The sequence below is a fragment of the Oncorhynchus tshawytscha genome, linkage group LG01 (genome assembly GCF_018296145.1).
Source record: "Oncorhynchus tshawytscha isolate Ot180627B linkage group LG01, Otsh_v2.0, whole genome shotgun sequence".
NCBI lineage: Eukaryota > Metazoa > Chordata > Actinopteri > Salmoniformes > Salmonidae > Oncorhynchus > Oncorhynchus tshawytscha.
The window spans coordinates 52,390,853-52,406,637 of NC_056429.1; the positions used below are offsets into that span (position 1 = coordinate 52,390,853).

Genomic DNA, 15,785 nt, shown 5'->3' on the forward strand with positions numbered 1-15,785 from the left:
GGACACACCCATCATCAATACCGTTAGAGGACTCAGGACAGTTACCTTGAGCCGTCAACAATAAACAACAATATGAATGTCAGTCACGTCTACAATGCTCTTTACAAAATGTGATGCTTGTTTTCCAACAGACATTGTATTCCACCCTCTCTTGTTCTTATATTCATGAATTATGCTTGAATGGGAATTGATCTCGCATTGTTTTGAGGCTTTATCAGGAGAAATAAAGACAGCTAAGGGGAGAGAAAAAGAGTGAGAAAATAGGAAAGAGAGAGAGAAAATTTGAAATTCATTGTCTTTCTTTTCCCAATCACACTCCTCAGTTTGCTCAGCAGACCCAACACTAAGAGGCATCCAATCAAATAACTCGCTCCAGTCTGCTAGGCTTAACCAACTCTACAGGGACTAAAGGAGTCATACAGGAGTGAGACATGATACTGATTGGAAATAACCTTGAGGCTGGTTAATGGTGGAAGAAGCTCACAGTGAGTAGGTGGTGGTCTGCGATTCAATCATAGCTCTAACCCACACGCTTTGGTCTGAAAGGAACGCTGGCTGAATGGACAAACAACCACTACGGTAGGATGGAATGGAACCCAAGTAAAAACATTTCAGGGAGTGAGTCTTATTGCCACACACTGAACCAGTCCTTGACCTCAAGAAGATATGAACAGCACATTCACAAGAGAGTGACAGTGAGGTAGAGCTGGCGCAATTACCGTATAACCGACGGTTATGGATGAAGACATAAGCATGGAAATAAAATAAATGTCATAACAGAATTTTTTTTTCATTGTTTTTTTCCCCTTTTCGTCGAACGAACATCTGACTGAAGTGACCACAATGTAGCAACAGCACACATAGAAATAAAATTAATAGAACAGGCTTGGAACCTCTAACCCTTGCAATTTGACTGTTAAACTCACGGGTACACTAGCAACGGCTGCCTGATATTGTGATGCAATAATTTCCATGGTAATGTAGAATGTCATAGAAATGATGTTAACTGATGATGGTAGCTCTTGCAATAGAATGTCTTTTTTGTAATGTCAGTTGAGTTGAATCAACAAATCAGAGCACAAATTTTACTTCCTGCTTTGCTCCTATGGTAGAGGGTTAGGTCACGTGACAAAATCTGGACGCTGAGTGAGAATTATACTGTTTGACGCTTGTGCTTATTATGATAAACTGGTGTTTTAATAGGTTTGTTTTGCATAAATATTTTTTTTGTATGTTGTGAATAGTGTGTAAATGTACTTCACACTTTTTTTCTCCCCAATTGGGAGTTACAGTCTTGTCCCATCTCTGCAACTTCCGTGCGGACTTGGGTGAGGCGAAGGTTGAGAGCCATGCATCCTCCGAAACACGACCCCGCCAACCTGCACTGCTTCTTGACACACTGCTCGCTTAACCCGGAAACCAGCTACACCAATGGGTCCGAGGCGACCGAAGCCAGCACGCATGCACCCGGCCGCCACAAGGAGTCGCTAGAGTGCGATGGGACAAGGACATTCCAGCCGTCCAAAAGCTCCCCTAACCCGGACGACGCTGGGCCAATTGCGCGTCGCCTCATCTCTCGGCTGCGACACAGCCCGGGATTGAACCCGGATCTGTAGTGACGTCTCTAGCACTGATCAGTGCCTTAGACTGCTGCGCCACTCGGTAGGCCCAAAATTAAAATAAACTTCAATAAACTTAAACCTCAGATTCTTAGGAACAATTTGATATGCAGCAATTGAGACTGCATTTAGAATCGCTGTTTTTAGCTAGTCCGCTAACGTAGTTGAGGGGGAGAGAGAGAAATGTGGCTTACCGCCTGTCCCTCGTCTCACACACACACACACACACACACATACACACACACACAGGAGAGAGAAAGGAAGGAACGATGGAGCGTAGGGGGAGGGAAAGAGAGTAGTAGGCAGAGAGGGATGAGGAGAGATAGAAAGATGGGGGAGAATAGATTGGAGGGAATAAGAGGACCACTGGCTGATAAATGCCCTCAGCAAGCACAACCAGTCCACCCACCAACCAACCCACCCACCCACAAACACACATGTAAAATGACAAATGCTCATTCTGTTTGTTTGATATTAATAGACCTGTATTCTTCCCATGTTTAACACACATCTTGGTTGTCTAGATGGCTTCTTCTACCCCTCTTCTGACCAATTAGTCTGTATAATGTAAGTATACACAAACACACACACACAGTAGTCTAAGTCTATGTGAGGGAAGGGCATAGCCGGTGCTTCCATAAACTGAATTACATTGATAATAAAGCCTAATTAGCCTACTCCTGTCTACACAGAACTAAATAAAATCAATCCAAATAGGCTACTACACCAGAAAGAATGATTTGGCCACACAAGACCATTAGCTTCTTTAAATAAAAATAATAAGCTGTGGATTGTTTTAAATCGCATTGCCTACAGTCTGAAGGGCAGTTGAAGGAAAACATAGTTTGGAAAATTGCTATTGCTGTAAAGTGAATACAATGAAAATACTGTAATCTGACTTTTACCCACATAAAAAAGAATATGGTATGGTATAAATACTGTAGTATACACTGTAGTATACAGCAGTATTTACAGTTAACTATAGTATAAATACTGTAGTATATAATATAGTAATTAATGTAGTATTTTTTCAGATTGTAGTATTGTCACGCCCTGACCTTAGAGATCCTTTTTATGTCTCTATTTTGGTTTGGTCAGGGCGTGAGTTGGGGTGGGCATTCTATGTTTTGTGTTTCTATGATTTTCTATTTCTATGTTTTGGCCGGGTATGGTTCTCAATCAGGGACAGCTGTCTATCGTTGTCTCTGATTGGGAACCATACTTAGGTACACTTTTTCCCACCTGTGTTTGTGGGAAGTTAACTTTGTTTGATGGCACATAACCTTAAGCGTCACGGTTTGTTTTGTATTGTTTATTGTTTTGTATTGTTTATTGTTTTGTCTGCGTCATTTCGAATTAAAGAGAAAATGTATGCTCACCACGCTGCACCTTGGTCCAGTTCTTTTAACGGCCGTGACAAGTATACTGTAGTATTTACTGTAGTGTTTTTGCTGACAATACTGTAGTGCTTACTACAGTGTTTTTGTTATATTATCTTTGACCTGGAAGTAGAGGCTTATCCTTAAGAAAACCTACTGGAGAAATACTAAAATAACACATTTTCCATAACCTGTAGGTAGGTAGGACTGGGGTCTGAGCAGATAGTTTTCTATAACCTGTAGTTAACAAAATATATGGTCTATACTTGGCATGCAGGTTTATCACTTAAGGGTGGCACAAATTGTGACATAAGGGAGGGAAATGGGCAGGGTATATGCAAATTAAATACTGTAGTATTTACTATAGTTAAAGTGTAGTGTTTTTGCGGACATTACAGTGGTATTTCCTATAGTATTATATAGTTTACTACATGATATTATAGTAAGTGCTGTAGTATTCTACAGTAAACTATAGCATTTTTTTCACATGGGAAGGTTCTCAAATTTCTCAACTTAATTGAGTGAACAGTATCTTATTGGCACCAGCAGAGAACATCGGCCACATCCCCGATGAGTGCGCACATTCACGCTTTATCACTAGCTAGATTTCCATCCAATTGGTGACAGATTTCCATGTGAATATTCTCAAATCTGCAGAAAACATTTCCCCACCAGAGGTGTTCCCATCATATTGACTTGTTGTGAATAAAAGGCTGTGCTTGATGACATAGCGCACGTAAAAATAACCTTTGTGGTTACATACATGTACCGAATAAAGAATTTAGTTAAATGGGTTTCCGTTGTATTTTATACTTTACTGATGGTTTTGTCACAAAAAACTGGTGCGTTATATAGTGAAATTCTAGTAAAAAGTCCCTGTCTTAGGCAGATACTTTATTTTAAGAATGTGAAATGTCAGAATAATAGTAGAGAGAACAATTTAATATCAGCTTTTATTTCTTTCATCACATTCCCAGTGGGTCAGAAGTTTACATACACTCAATTAGTATTTGGTAGCATTGCCTTTAAATTGGGTCAAACATTTTGGGTAGCCTTCCACAAGCTTACAACAATAAGTTGGGTGAATTTGTCCCATTCTTCCTGACAGAGCTGGGGTTTGTAGGCCTCCTTGCTCGCACACATCTTTTCAGTTCTGCCCACAAATTTTCTATAGGATGGAGGTCAGGGCTATGTCATGGCCACTCCAATACCTTGACTTTGTTGTCCTTAAGCCATTCTGCCACAACTTTGGAAGTATGCTTGGGGTCATTGTCCATTTGGAAGACCCATTTGCGACCAAGCTTTAACTTCTTGACTGATATCTTGAGATGTTGCATCAATATATCCACATAATTTTCCTGCCTCATGATGCCATCTATTTTGTGAAGTGCACCAGTCCCTCCCGCAGCAATGCATCCCCACAACATGATGCTGCCACCCCCGTGCTTCACAGTTGGGATGATGTTCTTTGGCTTGCTTTCTTCCTAGCTGAGCGGTCTTTCAGGTTGTGTCGATATAGGACTCATTTTACTGTGGATATAGATACTTTGGTACCTGTTTCCTCCAGCATCTTCACAAGGTTTGCTGTTGTTCTGGGAATGATTTGCACTTTTCGCACCAAAGTACGTTCATCTCTAGGAGACAGAACACGTCTCCTTCCTGAGCGGTATGACGACTGCGTGGTCCCATGGTGTTTATCCTTGCGTACTATTGTTTGTACAGATGAACGTCGTACCTTCAGACGTTTGGAAATTTCTCCCAAGGTTGAACCAGACTTGTGGAGGTTTACAATTTATTTTCTGAGGTCTTTGCTGATTTCTTTTGATTTTCTCATGATGTCAAGCAAAGAGGCACTGAGTTTGAAGGTAGGCCTTGAAATACATCCACCGGTACACCTCCAATTGACTCAAATTATGTCAATTAATCTATCAGAAGCTTCTAAAGCCATGCCATACATTTCAGGATTTTTCAAAGCTGTTTAAAGGCACAGTCAGCTTAGTGTATGTAAAACTCTGGCCCACTGGAATTGTGATACAGTGAATTATAAGTGAAATAATAATTTGAAAAGATTACTTGTGTCATGCACAAAGTAGTTGTCCTAACCAACTTGCCAAAACAACAGTTTCTTAACAATACATTTGTGGAGTGGTTGAAAAAATATTTTTCATGACTCCAACATGAGTGTATGTAAACTTCCGACTTCAACTGTATATTATTATGGACAAAAGAGCGAGAGTATTTTTATTTGTCAAATGGCAGCCAAGCATCGATGATCATGTCACCAGAATAAGACCCTCGATATTTATAGGAAAGGAGCTTCAGGCTCATCTATCATTGCACTTTCACCACCCTGTGAAGTTCATCATAACTTATTTCATTTGTAGCCTAATAAGCGGCATGCTTTCCTGAGTCGTAGTGGGAAGACCACACAACATGTCATCGAGTGACTCCTACTTCGATATGAAGGTTATTGTATAAATATTTGTGAATAGAAGCGTTTACACCGCCATTTCTCACATAATTAATTATACAGACACAAAAAGATCCCACCTTGTATAGTACATTTTGTTTTGTCGACATTTGGAAAGTTTACTGACACATTTGCTGTTTACATCAGGCCTATCGTGATATTTTTTTAATGCAACATGTACTTTACTCGCAAAAAAAAGGTTGGAGGAAAACCTAGTTAGTCTTGGGTGAGTGCCACTTGAAAATGTATTTCCTCCTCCAGGTTAGATGGATGTCATATTGTATTTGTGTCTTCCCTTCTCGTAGACCTATTATATGGATCAGACAACGTTGTTTTTATTGATCTGTTTTGTCAGGGTCAGCAGAGCAGACAGCCCTGTAATTTGTGTCATATTAAAAAAACGATTTTGCATGAAATGTGCTTATAAAAAGGCAACATTTTTTCCTGTGCAAACAAAGGAGAAGAAACGTGTCTGATATAGCCAATAGGCTATAAAACATCACTATAGCGTTTGATTTGGCTGCTGGGGGGCAAGGAGACCCCCCAGCTTCGCTAAAACCATTGACATCAACGTGCTGTTTGGTTTTAATAACTATTTGGTTTTAATACCATCAAGTCTTGAAGAGCATAGTCAGAACTACACATTTCCGAGTATTCCACATTTAGCTTTATCATCGGAGCCTTACTGCAATCAGTAAAACATCAATTAATCATAGGGCGGGGCGGTATTCCATTTTTTACTATATACTGGTTCTGATGCATGGACCGGTTTGGGTTTTTACTTTACCTTCTATAACGGTATTTCAATGTTTTGTTTGTTAAATGTGATACACAACTCCAGTGTGTGCAATGTCTGTTTTTAGTTTACTCCATTGTCTTTCTACCTTCTGCTACATGCCACTTTCCACTCCAAGCCCTGAGAGAGTCAGAAACTGGGCAGAAAGAGGGGCAGGGGGAAAAAGACCTGCCATCCGTATGCACTCGAATAACTGATGAAGGCCACTTTCCCGCAGGTTCATTTTCGTACTCATGACAGTAGGGTGACCACATTTAAAACACCCAAATGCGGGTTGGATGGCAAGCATTGCTGCACAGCTATTTTCAGGTCTCTCCAGAGACGTTCAATTGGGTTAAAGTCCGGGCTCTGGCTGGGCCACTCAAGGACATTCAGAAACTTCCCGAAGTCACTCCTGCGTTGTCTTGGCTGTGTGCTTAGAGTCATGGTCCTGTTGGAAGGTGAACCTTCGCCCCTGTCTGAGGTGCTGAGCACTCTGCAGCAGGTTTTCATCAAGGATATCTCTGTACTTTGCCCCATTCATCTTTGCCTCGAACCTGTCTAGTCTCCCATTCCCTGCCTCTGAAAAATGTCCCCACAGCATGATGCTGCCGCCACCATGCTTCACCGTAGGCATGGAGCCAGGTTTACATACTTGACACTTGGCATTAAGGCCAAAGAGTTCAATCTTGGCTTCATCAGACCAGAGAATCTTGTTTCTCATGGTCTGAGAATCTTCAGGAGCCTTTTGGCACACCTGATTGGTGGAGTGCTGCAGAGATGGTTGTCCTTCTGTAAGGTTCTCCCATCTCCACAGAGGAACTCTAGAGCTCTGTCAGTGACCATCGGGTTCTTGGTCACCTTCCTGACCAAGACCCTTCTCCCCCAATTGCTCAGTTTGGCTGAGTGGCCAGCTCTAGGAAGAGTCTTGGTCACTGTGTTCTTGGGGACCTTCAATGCTGCAGACATGTTTTAGTACCCTTCCCAGATCTGTGCCTCGACACAATCCTGTCTTGGAGCTCTACAGACAATTCCTTAGAACTCATGGCTTGGTTTTTGCTCTGACATGCACTGTCAACTGTGGGACCTTATATAGACAGGGTGTGCCTTTCCAAATCATGTCCAGTCAATTGCATTTACCACAGGTGGACTCCAATCAAGTTGTAGAAACATCTCAAGGATGATCAATGGAAACAGGATGCAGCTGAGCTCAATTTCGAGTCTCATAGCAAAGGGTCTGAATACCTGTGTAAATAAGGTATTTCTTTCTTTATTTTATATTCTTCAAAGTAGCTACCCTTTGCCTTGATGACAGCTTTGCACACTCTAGGCATTTTCTCAACCAGCTTCACCTGGAATGCTTTTCCAACTGTCTTGAAAGAGTTCCCACATATGCTGAGCACTTTTTGGCTGCTTTTCCTTCACTCAAAATCAAATCAAATGTTATTGGTCACATACACATGTTTAGCAGATGTTAATACGAGTGTAGCAAAATGCTTGTGCTTCTAGTTCCAACAGTGCAGTAATATCTAACAAGTAATCTAATAATTACCCAACAACTACCTAATACACACATATCTAAAGGGATGGAATAAGAATATGTACATATAAATATATGGATGAGCGATGGCCAATGTGGAATAGATGGTATAAAGTACAGTATATACATATGAGATGAGTAATGTAAGATGTTAACATTATTCAAGTGGCATTGTTTAAAGTGACTAGTGATCTATTTATTAAAGTGGCCAGTGATTTGAGTCTATTTATTTATTTAACCTTTATTTAATTGTGCATCTGTAAAAGTTTGTCAGGGTTTTAGGTGGCAAGAGAAATTTCTTCAGCCTCCTGAGGTTGAAGAGGGGCCTTCTTCACCACGCTGTCTGTGTGGGTGGAACATTTCAGTTTTTCTGTGATGTGTACACCGAGGAACTTAAAAAAACTTGCCACCTTCTCCACTACTGTCCCTTCGATGTGGATAGGGGGGTGCTCCCTCTGCTGTTTCCTGAAGTCCATGATCATCTCCTTTGTTTTGTTGACGTTGAGTGAGAGGTTGTTTTCCTGACACCACACTCCGAGTGCCCTCACCTCCTCCCTGTAGTCGTTGTTGGTAATCAAGCCCACTACTGTTGTGTCGTCTGCAAACTTGATGATTGAGTTGGAGGCGTGCATGGCCACACAGTCATGGGTGAACAGGGTGTACAGGAGGGGCACAGGGCGGGGCACAGGAGGGGCACAGGGCCAATTGCACAGGGCGTTGTTGAGACCCAGGGCCTCCAGCTTAATGATGAGTTTGGAGGGTACTATGGTGTTGAATGCTGAGCTGTAGTCAATGAACAGCATTATTACATAGGTATTCCTCTTGTCCAGATGGGATAGGGCAGTGTGCAGTGTGATGGCGATGGCATTGTCTGTGGACCTGTTGGGGCGGTATGCAAACTGAAGTGGGTCTAGGGTGGCAGGTAAGGTGGAAGTGATGTGATCCTTGACTAGTCTCTCAAAGCACTTCATGATGACAGAAGTGAGTGCTACGGGATGATAGTCATTTAGTTTAGTTATATTTGCCTTCTTGGGTACAGGAACAATGGTGGCCATCTTGAAGCATGTGGGGATAGCAGACTGGGATAGGGAGCGATTGAATATGTCCGTAAACACACCAGCCAGCCGGTCAGCGCATGGTCTGGGCCAGCAGCCTTGCAAGGGATAACACGTTTAAATGTCTTATTCACGTCGGCCACGGAGAAGGAGAGGGTGGGGGGACAGTCCTTATTAGCGGGCCACGACGGTGGCACTATATTATCCTCAAAGCTGGCAAAGAAGGTGTTTAGTTTGTCTGGAAGCGAGACGCCGGTGTCCGTCACGTGCGGTCCAACTACCATCATCTAAAATTCCATGACCATCACAGCCCTAACAGTGGGTGGAGGAAGGGAGCGAGAGAGGAGGAGGAGACACAGAGAGAGAGAAGAGAGAGAGGTATGGGGGATAGAGAGAGATGGAGAGGGGCAGGGGATTGAATTGGTAGAAGGAGGTTGGTGGAGGAAGGGGTTGTGCATTTTCTTTAAGTGCTGACTGAGGCTTCCAGAGTCAGTTCCAGGGCTCCTTGAAGTTTGCCTGTCAGAGGAGGTGGTGAGTAGCAGTTCCCGTGTGGGAAGTGGATCCCTGCTGGACCTGAGAGGGATCTATCCACAAGTGGGGCAGAGGGTGGAGGGATGGAGGAGGGTGGTAAGGTGTGTGTGATCACACATATCCTTACAGCCAGCTCCTCCAGTGAACGACCATGTAATCATCCCAGACACTGCCACCACTGCTGGGAACAGGGTAACAGCCTCAAACCCATCGGGATGAGAGGAGGGGTGGACCAAAATAATAAAACTGGACCCAAAGAATCAACTTAGGCTGTTACCCATTACAAATACTGTGTTTCTACATTAGGCAACATCATTAAATCCGAAAAATACCCAGTGGTGAGGAGCACCAGAGGCATGTGCAGAATAAACTCCTGCTGTGATGATTACATTGAGAGATGGGTAATAGTTACATGCGTGTGAGAAGCATGGAGATTTGATCGATTGCAGTAGTTTCTTTACAGGCATCTCTCAAGTGGCGGCATCTCGGCAAGATGGCTGCTCATAAACGTGTTGCTAATGCATCCATGTAGACAGCGAATCTGATGGGGAATATGCTAATTGTGCCGTAATAATGCTCCATTGCACGGCGGGGGAACAGGTGGGTCAATAGGGTGGGCGCATTTCATGCCGTTACACTGGCCGAAATGTGTCACTGGTAGTTGTCGACACTCGCTTGACGGGCGTGACCTAGCCTAGCTAGCTGTCTCTCTGTGAAGCCAAGCCTCCTGACAGGCAGCCAAAGCACGCCAGGCACTGTTGGCTTCAATAAGATCAAGTGAGCTACAGAGATCTGTGCAGCTCCATATTGAGGTGGATTCATTACGTTTTAGAACAAGACAAAGTCTAAACTTCTCGTGGACAGGATGTAGAGGCAGCGGCCTCAGCAGTGTCCCAAGTGACTCTGCCTGGTTCTGAAGAGAGAAGAAGAGCCCTGTTGATATAAATAGAGGATGAGTTGGAAGCCTTTGAAACCTCAACTGAAAGGTAGAAAGAAAGAAAAAACACAAATCTCTAGCCAGCTAAATGCCCACATGCTGAGGAGAGACATCCTCTCTTGGCTGACATGTTCCAATTGATGTATCAAACTCCCAAAACGTAACAATGTGTCTGGTCTTCTTACTCTTCATTTTGTCAAGACACGATTGAGTCTATCGCTAACCCGGACATTTTAACCCCAACCATTATGTCCATCTACCTATCATCGTCCTATCAATCTTCTCAAAACAACAATATGCATGCATACTGGAGTTTGGTTTTCTTAAGATTTCAGCATCAGTTAAGCCAACGATTGATGGAGAGGTTAGCATCTGAAACATCTCTTACCTGGTGTCTCCAATGAGCTGCTTTATCTAAGTAAGGATTCAAGGACACCCCTCATGCCCCAATTAGCCAACCCAACGTTATCCTGCCCTTGCTGCCTCCCCGCTCTCCTCTAAAAACAGTATCTATTGCAGGATCCTCTCACAGTGACACATCTCCCACGATCTCTTCCGTTTTAGAACATCTCAGAGCCAAGCGTTATTGCACCCAGCAGGAGAGAAAGCACTCCCGTTAGCTAACCTACACAGGCATACAGGCCCCGCAGCGCTGGCTGGTGCCTGTGTCTCTCTCTCTCTCTCTCTATCCCCCTTTCGCGCTCCCTCACTATTTTATCTCTCTCTCTCTCTCTCTTGCCCTCTCTCTGTCTTTCTCTCGCTCACAGTCTCACGTTAAGAGATGGACTTGCCAGCCACAGAGGCAGGCAGAGTCAACCGGTAGCCGACAGCGGTAATGGCAGCCATACTCCTACTCCCCTTTGAGACGACGGCAAAACAAAACCCTCATTAGGACAACAAACTGCTAGGTACAAAGCCCCCGGTGGGCTGGGGCGGGAAACCTGGAGGGACAGGCAACATCACAGCATATAGATATGGCCAACCAGGAAGACAGCTAGCTAGCTGTAGCATTCATGTGTGTACTGTAGTGGACTGTATTGTCTCACACCGTGTGTAGGGAGTTCGTGCCGAAGCCTTGGTGCAGCCTATTCATCAGAGCATCAAAGAAGGACAATAGAGAGAGAGAGAGCAAGCGAGAGAGAGAGAGAGAGAGAGAGAGAGAGAGAGAGAGGAGGAGAGCTAGGAGTACTACACCGTGCACACAGAGCATCACAACCACCGCCACAGCGCACCTCAATAGACATTCATAATCAATTCCCCTGGAGAGCTTTGAGAGGGCAGGAATGAAAAGGCAGTGCACTTACTGCTTGACAGATGATGGGGTATTTGATTCGATTGATGCCTCCGGCAAACACAGTGAAGGTCAGAGCTGTGTGGAAACAGAAGTTGAGGAGCATGTGCCATCCCTTCCGACTGATGCGGATTGTGCTGCCAAAAGAAGAGAAACCCACACCGAATAAGCAGTCAGTCAAATAAATATGAATGGTACAGAATATCAGGGGAATGGATGAAACATTGACGCAGAGGACGTTGAAAAAAAGAGCGTTTAAAAAAAGACCCGGTTCATCATTCAGATCATTTACTAGGATACAAGGGGGTTGAGGTGTAAATCTGGTGGAATGCATTGCATAGTTTGCAAATGAAATGTTGTAAATAACAATCTACATATCCCTTTTGATTGAATGAACGTACCGACTTCAAAGCCCAGCCATGTCATACAATTCATTGTTCAGATCAGGGACGAAGAGACAATAGGTGGATGAGAAATAAGGAGATGAAAGTCCGCTCAATTGTAAAAGAAAATATATATATATATATTAAAACTGAATGATTCCAGTAGACTGAGTCAATTGACATGCAACACAATAGAACCCCATATTGTAAAATAGGAAATCAACTAGTGTTATGCACCCTTGGGCATGGCACTTAACCTATATTTCTATATTGCTACTCCTTGTCCAGCTGTTGGAAAAAGCCCTAAGGCTATATGGATCAGCCAATCCAGATGCAGTATCCATGGTAAATAAACTAGAGAGAAACAAACAACATAAACAATTATCCTGGCATCTATCCAGTATCCTAAATCAGCATTATCCTCGTCATGTTCACCAGTGTTTATTATAAATCTGTGGGGAAAAGTGTACAGGAAAGAACCTCTGTTGTTTGTGAGAAACAAACTTGCAGAGAGGGAGCGAGAGAGAGACCAGAGAGTGAGATAAAAGAGAGAAAGAGGCCAGGGAGAGAGAGAATGAGTGAGAACGAGTGAAAACAAGCAAGAACAAGAGTGAGATAGGCAGATAGACTGAGATATATATATAAAAGTGAGAAATAATGAGTTAACGAATGAGAGGGGAAGAGAGAGAGAGAGAGAGCAGCAATAACCTACAAAGCGTGTCTGAGTGTTATGTGCAAGGGAGGAGAGGAAGAGCTCCTTTTCAGGTGCTGAACTCTACCCAGGAGGCTCCAGGAGAGGCCCATAAATCACTGCAGCCTCTACCTGCCTCCCAGTGTTTTTCATGGGCTTGGCTATGGGCTTTCACTGGTTCAAGTGCATTAACCTGGCACGCCTCCACCTCATCGTTTCCCCGAGAAAGCATGTGGCCAAACTGACCTCCCGCTTCTTCTCCTTGGCCGAAGGGGAAGGAATGTTCTGAAGGGTGAACTTGGGAGTTCGAATGGAATGTAACCTTGATAATAGGCTCACCAGCATCGCTATTCAGTATAAACACTCCCTTTGCTTGAAATACACTAACGTTCTGAAAATCAGTGAAGCGGTGAAATTACTTCTACATGTATGGCAAAACGGACCCCTTACTTGTTCTCCTTGGCCAAGAGGGAGGGAATGTTTTGAAGGGTGAATTTAGCCCCAGTGGAATTAGCACTTGTGTAAGCTCACCAGCTACATTACACACTCCCTTGTCTTGGAATACACGTTATGTCAGAAAGTGAAGTTATTTTCAACATATTTAGGACGTTATTCCGATTTGAGATCTGCCTGCACAACTCAGACTTTCACATAAATCATTCATTGATATTAATGGGAGACTGGTGTGCACGGGCCTCAATTCCGAATGTGGCCCTTAGAGCATTTCTACTGTAAGGAAGACACGGCTTTGGGGCTGGAGGGAGGCAAAGCGGTTGCAGTGTTGTACTCCTGCTGCAGCTGTGAGACGACCACTGACAACAAGTGTCTCCTGACTGAAATCATGGAGCCACTGACACCGTCACTCCTCCCAGACTACAGTTACCAGTGTTTTCATAATCCCTCCATCCCTACAGCCCTTCATCCTGTCAATGTCTCTTTCTCTCTCTTTCTTAGAGTTGCCTCATACTGATGCCAACCGTAAAATGTGTTCATACATCTTCATGCTCCATTGCAGTCTATCTATTCATCTGCTTTCCATCAGAACCAAAAGTAGTATAAAGAATGTATAATTTAATTCATCTGTCATTTCAGAGACATTGAATAACTTTTTGGGGGGGTCTTTTATGCTCAGCATAGTGAAAGTATAAAAGGACTGAATGATCGATCACATTAAGTTTCAGTCACTAACTCCATTGTTCGTGATCTAGTGAGTGCCTAACAAAGGGAAAATGAGGCCCTCCAAAAAATAACAAGCTATCCAGGTTGCCTGGAGACCACACTGGATCATCAGTAGAGGACGACTAGATGAACTGAAAGACAGCACAGCCCTCAGGGTTCGAAAGACCTACGGAGAGAGGTGACAGATGTGGTCTGGATCTTATAGAAATCAGATTGAGCCATCTCTTTGAGGCAAGTGGTAGTGGGTTATTGGAAGTGTTTGGCTCGCACACACACACCCCCCCCCAACCCACACAGACACACACACACAAATCGTTCGCTTCAGATGTCTGAGTCAGACAGACTGCAGAGCTTCATGCAGGCCCACAGCGGCTGACTCACAGCTCAGAAGCATGATGGAGGAAAATAAAAACAAACCCTCAAAAGTAGGAGAGGTGGTGTGTGGTGTGTTGTGATGGGTACATGACCTGGATGTGTGTGGTTTTTACTAAGCTTAGTTAGTCAACTAAAGGTGAGAACTCACTTCAAATCCTCTGAACACAGACCTAAACACACACACACACGGCACGCGCAAACACAGTTTCCCGAGGGTTTTTACCTGTGGTGCACGATATAAGTGATGATGGAGGCGAAGAGGCAGAGCAACATGACGGCCGTACAGGCATACACGACCGGGTGCAGAAACTCCCCAGGGTACGGGGGGAAAGACAGCACCTTCTTCAGATCCTAAATGAGAAAGAGAGAGAGAAACATTAATTGTTTAGAAACAATGTACACGACTATGCAATTGTACTCAATGCTTTGGCATAATCTGCATTACAATAAAGTTATTTGAATCGAATTCAGAGAGAGAGAAGTGATGGAGAGAGAAAGAGAGACAGTTGGGGGAAGTAATGGAGAGGAGAGAGAGAGAGAGAGAAGAGACAAGTTGAGACAAGTGGCCACAAGAAAAGGGCAACCAGTGAAGAACAAACACCATTGTAAATACAACCCATATTTATGTTTATTTCTTTTCCTTTTTCTACTTTAACTCGCACATCGTTACAACACTGTATATAGACATAATGACATTCAAAATGTCTTTATTCTTTAAGAACTTCTGGGAGTGTAATGTCTACTGTACATTATGATAGTTTATTTCACTTTTGTTTATTATCTACTTCACTTGCTTTGGCAATGTTTAGTTTCCCATGCCAATAAAGCACCTTGAATTGAATTGAGAGAGAGAGGGAGAGACTTCAGGGTCAGACAAAACAGACATGGTATCATATTTCACATACCGCGTAGACAAACAACGTACAAGAAAACGGTTCACCCTATATGGATGAAAATACAGGAACATTATAGCTGACCGTCTGCAGCTTCATAGTCATTGTATCATTTCAAATCCAAAGCACTGGAGTACAGAGCCAAAACAACAAGCATTGTGTCAACTTATGGAGCTCACTGAATATGGATAGTGTGTAAAGATTTAGTTGGGTCTATATGGATTTTTCTAAGCAGGAGGCTACTGGTTTAATCCAATAAGGCATTTGACGAGTAGTTTTGATTGGTTCAGTGAAGATAGTAAGTTGTCCTGTCAAGTGGTAAATGTTTGAATATGGTGTAAAGGCTCAGGGGCTAAGAGTCAGAGCTAGTCTCAGTTACCATTATAGCCTCAGTGATGAGGATGGTGATGGTGATATGTCCAATGAGACACTTTGACCCTGAGAACTTGCCCTTCTATGTAATCGTAACCCCTCTGGACAGACAAAGGTCCTGTCATTTACACATTGCCATTACGAAATCGGAGAATTGCAGTTGTACTTGCAACCAGTTCTCTCTCTTTTCCTTTCCCTCTCACACTCTCTCCCCATCTTTCCACATACAGATCCTCACGCTCTCTCTCTCTTTTGCCCTATTTTTCTTTCTCCCTCTCTTCAGCTTCCTCTCCAG

General features: G+C 43.4%; 1 protein-coding gene across 2 annotated transcripts in view; it reads right to left on the bottom strand.

Moving 5' to 3' along the window:
- LOC112253007 (adhesion G protein-coupled receptor A3) overlaps positions 1 to 15,785 on the bottom strand; it is a 243,671-nt gene that overhangs the window by 23,725 nt on the left and 204,161 nt on the right. For both annotated transcript variants that reach the window (XM_024424862.2, XM_024424866.2), the window contains exons 15-16: positions 14,449 to 14,576; positions 11,611 to 11,734 (exon numbers count right to left, since the gene is read on the bottom strand). In XM_024424862.2, coding sequence (XP_024280630.2) covers positions 11,611 to 11,734; positions 14,449 to 14,576 — 252 coding nt within the window. The remainder of the gene's footprint in view (positions 1 to 11,610; positions 11,735 to 14,448; positions 14,577 to 15,785) is intronic.